The sequence below is a fragment of the Leptinotarsa decemlineata genome, unplaced genomic scaffold, assembly GCF_025532065.1.
Source record: "Leptinotarsa decemlineata unplaced genomic scaffold, Ldec_3_MD MMD2_tig00026294_RagTag_RagTag, whole genome shotgun sequence".
NCBI classification, from domain to species: domain Eukaryota; kingdom Metazoa; phylum Arthropoda; class Insecta; order Coleoptera; family Chrysomelidae; genus Leptinotarsa; species Leptinotarsa decemlineata.
In genome coordinates, this window is record NW_027412674.1 from 12935718 (window position 1) to 12948009 (window position 12292).

Here is a 12292-nt window from a genome sequence, read left to right on the forward strand (position 1 = left end):
ATGCATTCGTTTTTTACACTCTTCAGTTCATTTTTCATTAGATATCAGGTATGAAAGAACTGGTACTCATATTCGTATTCTATATCCCGATATTCAATTCAATTTTAGATCCTTCAATAGTAGAAATTCCGTTCGGAATTCCAATAATTCACTTTGCGATCTGACCGGTCATCTTCTATACCCGTCATCCTTTGGATTTCACTTAGAATTGGAACTGGAGATTGTTTGGTAGGAGCTCACAATCGATTAGAGATGAATGATATTTTTTCAACTTGATGAATTACAAATACTTCAAAATATTTAAGCCCATTTTTATGTTCCAATGAATACCGCTATATAAAACTCGATGAACAAGACAGAAACATTTCACATATAGTCAGTGTGCATACTTGAAGACTGACTATAAATCGAATCATCTAGAGTAGAACAATTCGTTCAGGTCAGTCTCAACTCTCTACACTGTAGGTTGATGGACTGACACCTATCAGAAAACAACTACTCCCCTGGCTAATACTATGAAAGGTGTTGGATTATATTCGACAAACTTATTGTTTGTTGTCCGCTTCAGTCTAGTTCGTGGAATGATACTCTGAAGGAATTTGTTTTTCAATTATCGGAAATCATCGACCATGTTGAAGATAGATACTATCTTGCACTGACGAGTGGCTAAACATCCCGGAACTGGTCTGCAGTTCCAATACCAAGAAACTCAACCATTTTCCGCACAAGAACTGTTGATGAATGATACAATGTAAGACTAATGGTTTTGAACCACCATCATTTTCTACAGCCTTTGACACAACCACTCCTTTATCGTCACCATACATATTTTTCCTCCATCAGTTGTTATAGATTCCAAATTTCTCCATCGAAGGTTCTTTTTATCAATGGATGATATATATTTTCTGCGATGTCCTGCACCCTCCAAGCCACGATGTTTGCTGACAAACTGACACTTTTAAATAAATTTACCTTTTCGGGGCATATTTCTTCGGCTACTGCAATCAAGCATTCTTTCATCATTTCTCCATCGGTGAATGGTTTGCCACGTTTTCCGATTTGAAGAGCCACACGAAAGCTGGCTCGAGTTGCAGACTCTTGTTCAGTATTCGCTTTGGTAAACAAAGATTGCTGCGATTTAAGTCCGCGTTTCAAAGCTTCAAATTTTTCCTTCCGCAAACTTCCTGTATACTTGGAGTACCTTTGAAGATGTTTCGATTCATAGTGTTGTTTAACAGAACAGCTATGGTTTCATTGCCAATTAAACATAGCGCCTTATTACTGGACTCAATCACAAAATACTGAAAGTTACATTTTTCTTGGAACGTTCTGCATTCACTATCGATTTTGCGCTTCTTTTCCATACTAACAAATCACACATGAAAACAATAAGTCGAATCAAAATACTTTTATTGACGGATGTTACTTTATTTCACAATAGACACTTTCGCTTCCTTTGCCTTTCCTACGCAGACTAACTCGCAGTTGCGCCGCTAGCATTTTTATATATGCAATCATTACTGCCATCTCAAAGTTATCAAAATACACTAGCTAGAACCAGAACTTTCTCGAACCAACGCGGTAATTCCAAATATTAAATTACGCCTAATGCCACCTAGCGGGTTTCTGAAAAAGATAGTACATAGTACCACTACTCGCCACTAGATGTCGCTAAGTGTCACAATACACTATAATAATTGAAATGCCAAAAAAGCGTAAGTTTTCTTAGATCACGCACTTTGCGACTATCCTAGTCTTGAAATATAGTTGAGGGCAGAAATTGTCCCTTGGAACAAACTGAAAAAAATCATTATGGCCCGAAGGCTTCAAAGTTTGGAGACCCCTGATCTAGAGGAACAACTACTCCCCTGGCTAATACTAGGAAGGGTGTTGGATTATATCCGACAAACTTATTGTTTGTTGTCCGCTTCAGTCTAGTTCGTGGAATGATACTCTAAAGGAATTTGATTTTCAATTATCGGAAATCATCGACCATGTTGAAGATAGACACTACCTTGCACTGACGAGTGGCTAAACATCCCGAAACCGGTCTGCAAGTGTGTTCCAACAATTGAAAATCTATTGCGGCAGTTGTATCGCCAACAGCATATGCAGGAATAACTTCAGTGAAGAATCCTGGATTCCTGGAAGAAACCTGTCGGATATAATCCAGCGCCCTTCGTGATATTACCCAGGGGAGTAGTTGTTTCCTGATATGTGTCAGTTGATTAACCTACAGTGTGGGGAATTGCACGAATTGTTCCTCTAGATGATTTGAAGACAGAAACATTATACTTTCTGAATAGAGATGACTTGAAATGGATGTTAATATTTGTATTTGAATTTGATATTGAATCTATTCTTTATCAGGACAACAATTAAGTCTTCCACTAATAAAGGACGACGATTTGAGGAGTGGCACTAGATCCAATTGTCGCCGAGACGCGTACATTTTTTAGCTTATGCTCCTCAAAAAAGACAAGGCAGAGATGAAGGTTGAAGCAATACCTCAGTCGGTGATTTTTCGAGAGAAACGCAGTTGACATTCTGGGACCACATCCAATAACCACATATGGTAAAAAGTATTTTATTGTTGTGATGGGCTATTTCTCCAAATGGCCTGAAGTAGTAGCCTCAGCTAACCAAGAGGCTAAAACTGTGGCAGAGGCCTGTTGCAGAAAATAATTGCCCCAGTTACACTTGGATCAGGACCCCAACTTTGAATCAGATTGATGAACGGAAATGATGACTCTGTTGAGAATGAAGAAGACGAGAGTAACTGCTCTTTCACCATAATCCAATGGAATAGTCGTAGAGGTATAATTGCACCATAAATAACTACTTCTCGATGTTCATCTACGAGAACCAAAGAAACTGATTTCTTTTCCACTGTTGGCATACAGGAGCTCCCATCATGACACCATCCATGTTGTTAACTGGTCGTATACTGAAGCTTCCGTATCTGTAGAGTAGAGAGGTTGAGGGTAGACTCACATCACTTAGGCCACATATGACCCATTGTACATCCTTCCGAGGAGTTGTCCTCCTAGTTCATCGTCCATCCTGTCCTTTCCAGGTAGGTGAACAGGTCACTAGAAGACATCTTCTTAATATTTACAGGTGTAGGCTAAGACCGAACACACACTCTCTTTGGCAACCTCGAGGTGTCTCACGGTGGCTTCCGCGAAGTTTTTGGAAGATGCAGCGATATTACTATCGTTGCGCGGCTTTTTCAACCTTCTTGGGGTTCCCTTCGTAGAGGTGCACAAATGCTTCTCATTTCTGCCACTGACCAGGAGCCTGGCGACCCCGTCCGTAAGGCCACATTGGCTTTCTGGACAGGGCACGCAGTCTCCTGGCTGTTTTCCTATTCGCCACCTGGGGATGCGCCCGGTAGGTAGCCCAACCCACGAGGAATACTAAAGCTTACGATAGACCTAATAGTCTAGTTCACATGTAACATTTTTCAGCCCTGTTCAAAAATTACGACCAAGGTGTCGTGTCATTCGATTCGTATTTCTGCCTAGAAAGTTCAAGGAAAGGTCCGAAAATGCGCCGATGAAAATTACAAAAGTTATAAAAAATCAAGTGAAAAAAAAATGGGGCTTTAGTTTTTTTTAATATCTCGAGTTTTTTTAAAAATTTTGGAAATTTGAAAAAAGATTTGAAAAGATCAATGAATTTGCATAAAAAAAATCCCGACTCCCGAAACTGTATCTCGATTATTTATAATTTTTGCAGAGCCCTGAAAATAGAGCCAAAAGCGGGTAGTCTGCCTTCCGCGCGCCTTTCGTCACTCTGACATAAAAACAAAAAAAATTATTTAAACATATTGAATGTGAATATTAAGGAATGGAAAAATTCATGTGATGTTGGGATAATAAACAATAATCCGCAGTCAAAAAATTTTTATCGCAATTTTAACGTTAATTATAAATTTGGTAAATAATAACTTTTTCTGAATTGAAAGTTAATATAAAAATCCATATAATTATAATAAACTTCCTATCAACATTAAAAAAAGCAATTCACTCCAACAAGTTAAACACTCCCTTATGGAATATATACGATCACAGAATTATTAGATTAAGATCTGCATCTATTGTTTTCTTTTCATTGTCCATTTTCCCACTAGTACATTTTCTTATTTTCGCATGTTATATCTAATACTATATCTAACATCTAATAATATCATATATTTCGTCTGAAATTTTATTTAATATTCACAATCATATTACCATTTGTATATTAGGATGTCTATTTTGAATAAAGATTATTATTATTATAATTATTAAACTAAAACCCTGACATCGTTTTCTTTTGGTGAAGTTATCCTTAATAGGCCAAAAAATAGATTACTGTTGCCAAAATGAAAAAATTCTTATTTTCTATTTTTTTATCGACAACTGAAAATTATAATTTTATAAAAAATACATTACAAATTTTTTTTTTCCAATTTTTCATTGTTCCAATGTCTCATGGCTGAAAACTAATCAACAATATCATTTTTTTAAATTTTTTACAGCTATTGTTAATACATTTATTATAAACAAATACATTGTTTATAAGCAATTCAAAAATTTTTTTTGCATTATGTTAATGGAAAAAAATTATGATTTAAAAAAAAATTGTTTTTTAAAAAAAATTCTTTGTTGATAACAATGCGTTTGTTAATTAACAATCGTTTTTTGCAACTAAATATTAAAATTGAGGAACCGTTTTTTTTCAATCATAAATTCTTTCGTTTTTTAAAGTTTTTAAAAAACTTTTTTTTAATTTTTTTCCAATACTTCGTTCTATAATAGAAGTAACTATGTGTTTCTTTCATTTATTTTATTTTTTATAAAACTTTTAATATTGTGATACCTTGATACTTGTCTTTTTTATTCGCTCCTTCGCTTTTATAATTATAATTACTTTCAAACTATTGTAGTTATGATAAATATGCTTCGAGTCTTTTTTGTTCATTATCAATTTATTACCAATATAAACCTTTAACTGAAGTTGTAGTCCTATTATTTATTTAATTATTGATCTTTATTTATTAAAAGGAAAAAAGTCTTTTCAACATAAACTTCGTATCATATAACAATGAATCATAAGGATTTTATTACTTGCACTTTTAGTAGTTGTAGGATCATTTACATTCACTTATTGTCATATTTGTATGGAGTCATTCTGTTAATTCAATTTTAATGAGTTTACTCGTTGACCTTCTTCAAATTTCCGATGCTCACAACTTTAGTAAAAGGCTTAAATTGTTAATAAATTCATAATGAACAAAAAAGACTTGAAGCATATTTGTCATAACTGTAATAGTTTAAAAGTTATTATAATTATATAATCATTAAAGCGAAGGAGCGAATGAAAAAGACAAGTATCATTGTATCACAATATTAAAAGTTTTATAAAAAATAGAATGTATTAAAAAACACATAGTTACTTTTATTATAGAACAAAGTATTGAAAAAAAATAAATAAAAAAAATAATTTGTTTTTAACATTTTTTTTATAAACAATTGAAAAAAGAAGTAAAAAAAAAGGTTTTTCCAAAACCTTAAAGAACAATAGAATTTATGATTTGAAAAAAAAACAGTTACTCAATTTTAATATTTCGTTGCAAAAAACGATTGTTACTTAACAAACGCATTTTTAATCAACAAAGAAATTTTTTCAAGAAACCATTTTTTTTTTCATGATTTTTTCAATTAACATAATGCAAAAAAAAATTCGAATTGCTTATAAACAATGTATTTGTTTATAATAAATTTATTACCAATAGCTGTGAAATATTAAAAAAAAAATATCAATGAGTTTTCAGCCATGAGACATTGAAAAAATAAAAAAATTAGAAAAAAAAATTTTGTAATATATTTTTTATAAAATTATAATTTTCAATTGTCAATAAAAAAATTGAAAATAACAATTTTTTTTATTTTGGCAACAGTAATCTACTTCACCAGAGGGAAAAAATTCCAGGGTTTCAGTTTATTAATTATAAGGAATTTTATATTAACTTTCAGTTCAGAAAAAGTTATTAATTAACAAATTTATAATTAACGTTAAAATTGGGATAAAATTTTTTTGACTGCGGATTATTGTTTATTGATGTATCCCAACATTATGTGAATTTTTTCATTCCTCACTATTTACATTTAATATGTTTAAATAATTTTTTTTTGTTTTCATGTCACAGTGACGAAAGGCGCGCGGAAGCCAGACTAGCCGCTTTTGGCTCTATTTTCAGGACCCTATAAAGATTATAAATAATCGAGATACAGTTTCGGGAGTCGGGACTTTTTTGATCTTTTCAAATCTTTTTTCAAATTTCCAAAATTTTGAAAATTTTCCGAGATATTGAGAAAAAACTAAAGCCCCATTTTTTTTCACTTAATTGTTTATAACTTTTGTAATTTTTATCGGCGCGTTTTCGGACCTGACCTTGAACTCTCTAGGCAAAAATACGAATCGAATGACACCTTGGTAGTAATTTTTGGACAGGACTGAAAAATGTCACCAAAAAGAGCTGAATCGAGTACATGTGAACCAGACTATAATGTATGGCAGTCCATCTGATGAATCCCAAGAGGTACCCCTTTCGAAGTATGTGAATTATCTGAAGGAGAAACAGGAAATTATAGAAAAATTTGCCAGATCCAAATTACAGCTGAAGATAAGATTTGACAAAATGTCGCTTCCGGTGAGCTTCAAGGGTGGCGATGCACCTTTGCTCTATCAACCCCAACGTCGGAAAGATTTGCCTCCCAAATCATAGAGACCATGGCAAGGAACTCACTTGGTTCCCAAAAAAATCAACTATCTGATGTACAGAATCCAATAGTCAACCACAAGCAAGTCCAAAGTTTTCCACATAGAGCGACTGAATCCTCACATTGGTCGTGATGATATTCCTTGAAATATTGTTCGTGGTGAACAACCTCAGGAAAGGGGGTAGTGTTGCAAATCATCTCCTGGAATAAAATTACGCCGACCGCCGCTGGTTACCCTATCAACTTCGAGAGACTTCGATTACCATATATAAACACTACCCACACGCATATCGAGAAAGCGCCGTAGACAGTGTGGTACGGTGTGGTCCAATGAAGCGATAGACATTTGAACATTAGTTTTAGAAGTATTTGGTTATATTTTCAGTGTAGCAATGAAATGACGTTGAGTTCAATTACACAGTGTGAAGAATTATTGTCAAACCACGAGAAAAAAGTAACAATATCTTATAAAATTTTATCTGCGATGTCTCGCAGATGCTTCAGTTCCATCTTCAGTATATCTAGTAAAAGCAATTTCAATAATTATTACGGAAATATCTACTGTACTATTGTTGCATTAAGAACGAAGGTAATTTTTATATGTTTTTTTTATCGCACCTAATGAAAATAAATTAAAATAATGAAGACATCATTCTGAAACATATTTCTAAGGGCTTTCTCGAAATAGATTTCGTTGATTCGACTATATATGCGAGCCGTGGTAGACTGTCTTATAATTGATCATAAATTGAAACCGAGCTACTGCCTTTTGCAGCAACTCATCAGATATTAATCGCGGTTGTTCCACTCCAATTCCGAACGGAACAAAGGAATTTACGCTGATACAGCCTTTCAGGAAATAATAATCATATCTTCCATCATCCTAATTATTTCTTTCTGTTCTAGGCCAGCATGTCCCAGCTCTTTATTCCATACCTGGGAAACCCTCCTTCAAGAAGTCGAGATCGACTCTCAAGCTCTCGGAGACATCGCCTCCATTCTGGGTAGACAAGTGTCAAGGCCGTTGCTCGAGAGGTCTTTTCACAGAAAAATTCAGTCTAGGAAAGTTTTTACACATAGAGAGAGTTACGAGACGATCATTGCCAAAACGGAAGAGAAGCTTGCCAAGGTAAGAATGATGTTATTTGAATTTTCAGTTGATGCTCACGACTCACATAATTATTATTTGATTTGTTATTCAATAGTCTGTGGGTCACAAGATCCTTTTTTTGGAACTTCTGTCCAACGGCACCGAAAAATATGATTCAGGGTTCATTCGATTCAATGAATGACCTCTAGCAACTCTTTGGAAAATTTCAAGAGGGATTCGAAAAAAGTTCAAAAGTTATGAAAAATTAGAAAAAAAGGGGTTTTAGTTTTTTGCAAATATCTCGGAAAATATTGAATATATCCGAAATTTGAAAAAATATCTTTAAAGAGCAGGAAATGTACTGAAAAAAAATTTCCTCCCGAAACTCCATCACCTTCATTTATAATTTTAATTTAGAGGCGAAAATAGCGCTAAAAGCAGGCGTTCCCCACTCGCACACGCTGATCGATATGCACCTTCGAACAATAAACATTATTTCAACCCATTGAATATCATTATTAGAAAAAAAATTCACATACCTTCCAGACACCTGAATGAACGAAAATTCATGATTAGTTTAGCAGATATACTTTAGTTAATTACCTAATTTTGTATTGACAATTGCATATGCACTGCACTGACGCCTGTCGGATATAATTCAACGCCCTTTGTAGTATTAGCCAGGGGAGTAGTTGTTTTCTAATAGGCGCCAATCCATTCAACCTACTGTGTAGGTATATCCGAGACTGGCTTGAACGTTTGAAGTTAATTTCTTAAGATTTGTTTACTGACAGTTTTCAAGCATAGCCCACTGACTAATAAGAAAGTTTTTCTTCCTTATTCAGAGGAAACGGGCAAATTACGGATATGCAGTTGTTAAGTACATCGTCCACTAGATGGAGTGACATTTTGTTGTTTCGCTTCAACTTAGGAAGAGGAATGAAATACTCTGAAAGAATTCCGATTTTCAATTATGGAATATCATTGACTTTAGGTCGATGATGACCACTATCTTACACTGATGAGTGGATAATGAGCCCGAAACCGGTCTGCAAGTGTGCCCGTTCGAAAATTGAAGGTCGACTCTTTCAGTGGTATTGCCAATTGCATATGCAGGAAATTTTCTCCTGCACTGACGTCTGTCGGATATGATCCAACGCCTTTCGTGGTATTAGCCAGGGGAATAGTTGTTTCCTGATTGGCGTCAGTCCATTCAACCTACTGTGTAGGTATATTCGAGACTGGCTTGAACGTTTAAAGTTCATTTCCTTAGATTTGTTTACTGCCAGTCTTCAAGCATAGCATGGAAGCCTTTAAAACAGATTCCTGTTGGAAAAATTAAAAAACATTAACTTTTCCACTCTGTTATTGATAATCAAAGACGATAAAAAGAAAAAATTCAATGAAAGCAATGAAAAAAAAAATTCAATATATAAATTTATTCGTATTCTTATTACTCGAAGTTACATGAAAATGAATTTTCATAATTTTCAACTCTATTTGTTCAAAAAATTGTTATAAACAAATGTATTGTTTATGAGATATTATGATTTAAAAAAAATGGTTTTTCAAAAACAAGTGTCATTGCTTGAAAACGCATTTCTTAATTACCAATTTTTTTGCTACTTAATAATGAATATTGAGGAACGACTTTTCTTTCAAATCATAATTTCTATTTCTCTTTGATATTCTGAAAAAAAAACTTTTCTCATTTATGTTTTCTTTGTTCATTTGTTTCAAACAAAATAATTCTTGTGATATATTTTTGTGTGAAAAAATAAAAAACTTGAAAAATATGTAAAAAATAGATTTTTTTTTGTACAAAAGTGACACATGGTTGTTTTTTTTGTAGTATTTGAAAAAATATATCGTAAAGGGTAATTCGTTCAAAACAAATTGTTTATTAAATAAATAAAGGAAATATAAATTGATTTTTTTTCCAGAATATCAGAAAGAAATAAAAATTATGATTTAAAAAAAATCGTTTCCCAATATTCATATTTAGTAGCAAAACAAATTGTTAATCAACATAGGCGTTTTCAAGCAATAAACAATTTTTTTTAAGAAAAGTTTTTATTTAAAAAAATCATTATATTCATCACTGAATAAAATTCCTCCAATAAAATTTCAAATATCTCATAAACAATACATACGTTTATAACAATTTTTCAAACAAATAGAGCAAAAGGTCATAAAAAATCATTTTTATGTAACTTCAAATGATAAGAATACGAATAAATATTGAAAAAAAAAATCACAACACAACAAAGTTTTTGTTTCGGGGTTGAAATTAGATGATTTTAATGTATTTCCACGTGTTAAAACCGAAAGTGACCATAAAAATTATATATTAGCTCTTGTTTCCAAGATATAGTATCATTATATTATATATATGTATATTGAGTTTTCAACAAATGAAATATTTCATCACCATCAGTTGGTACACATGTTTGTTTACATAACACCCCTCTCATCAGCTGTTCTTAAGTAGTAAACATAATCTATGTGAGTTTGTCAATTGTACGCACGTGGTTGCTATTGAAATTATCGTGTGAAGTTGATTTTTAAATTAATTTAAGTGCTGATCTGAAATGCCTCAAAAGTGTGTGAATTCTGTCGATAGCTTTTGCTATATATGTGGTGAAATAACATTTAAGGCTCAGAAACGTAAAATGACACCTATCGTTAAGACAGCCTATGAACATTATATTGGTGTGAAAGTTGGGGACCAAGATAAATCATGGGCTCCTCATATATGTTGTAATTCTTGTTCCGTCATATTGCGAGAGTGGCTGAAAAATAAAAACCGGGCAATGGCTTTTGCAGTACCTATGGTTTGGCGTGAGCCTACCAATCATACAGACGACTGTTATTTCTGCTTAACTCCTCCCATTAAGCAAGGTTTATCTATGAAGAAAAGAGGAACGGTTAAATACCCTAATCTCCCATCTGCTCTTCGGCCTGTACCACACTCAGACAATTTGCCAGTTCCTTCTCCACCCCAAAACTATGAAATTTCAGAGGAAGGTGATGAAGACTGTTTAGAAGGAGCAACCCATCCTTCAACATCCTATGACCCTGATTTTGAGGTAAGCGATAGGTCTAGTGATCCGCACAGAATTAGTCAAGCAGAGTTGAGTGACCTTATAAGAGATCTTCGCTTGTCTAAGGAAAAGGCTGAGCTGTTAGGGTCAAGACTACAACAGTGGAATCTTCTAAAATATGATGTGAAAATATCTCAGTACAGACAGCGTCAAAAAAATTTGCTTCCTTTTTTTGAGAAAAAAGAAAACCTCGCAGTTTGTTCTGATGTTAATGGTTTCATGGACTGCTTGAATTTGGATCACACTCCATCTGAATGGAGACTGTTTATAGACTCTTCAAAACTAAGCTTAAAAGCTGTACTTCTGCATAATGGAAATCAGCTACCCTCTATTCCTATAGGTCATGCAGTTCACATGAAGGAAACACTTCTCCAATCAATCAAATATGAACAACACAAGTGGCACATCTGTGGTGATCTGAAAGTCATTGCTATACTCCTAGGAATGCAATTAGGGTTCACCAAGTACTGTTGTTTTTTGTGTCTGCGGGACAGTCGGGATAGAAAATCTCACTATAAAAAAATGAACTGGCCTACACGAGACCTAAACCCTAATGAGAAAAATGTAGTTTACGAGCCTCTTGTAGATCCTAAGGATGTTCTCCTTCCCCCATTACATATTAAGTTGGGACTAATGAAAAACTTAGGCCATGGACCAGGAAGGACAAGCTTTTAAGTACTTGAGAGCAAAGTGTCCCAGGTTGAGTGATGCTAAAGTCAAGGAAGGCATCTTTATTGGGCCTCAAATCCGTGAAATCGTAAATGATCCTGCTTTTGACATGATTTTAACAGGAAATGAAAAAAGAGCCTGGGAAGCCTTTAAGGGGGTTGTACATGGGTTTTTAGGTAACAAAAGAGATGATAACTTCACAGCATTGGTTAAAGAGCTTCTTCAAGCTTACCACCAACTTGGATGCAACATGTCCTTGAAAATTCATTTTCTTCACTCTCATCTTAATTTCTTCCCACAAAACTGTGGAGCTTTGAGTGACGAACATGGAGAAAGATTCCATCAAGACATTGCCTTAATGGAACAGAGATATCAGGGCCGTTGGAATGAAGCAATGCTTGCAGACTACTGCTGGTCTGTGTGTAGGGATGCTCCAGAAGTGTTTTATAAAAGACAAGCTAAACGACAGCGATCTTACAATGAATCGGATGGACTTAATTGAAATTTGGTGGTACAAACTTCTTTTATTTGTCAAAACACTAAGAATAATGTTTTTTTTATTAATTTTGTACTTGAAATATTCTAAATGAAACATAACAATATTGTTTTATGTACTTTCACTTTTCACGTATAGTATAACTACTCTTTAAGATTAAGTA

The 12292-nt window shown here is 33.8% G+C and overlaps 1 protein-coding gene across 12 annotated transcripts in view; it reads left to right on the plus strand.

Annotated features, from left to right (window-relative positions):
• Stacl (SH3 and cysteine-rich domain-containing protein) overlaps positions 1–12292 on the plus strand; it is a 379844-nt gene that overhangs the window by 156758 nt on the left and 210794 nt on the right. For all 12 annotated transcript variants that reach the window (XM_074180450.1, XM_074180451.1, XM_074180454.1 and 9 more), the window contains one exon: positions 7677–7899. In XM_074180450.1, coding sequence (XP_074036551.1) covers positions 7677–7899 — 223 coding nt within the window. The remainder of the gene's footprint in view (positions 1–7676; positions 7900–12292) is intronic.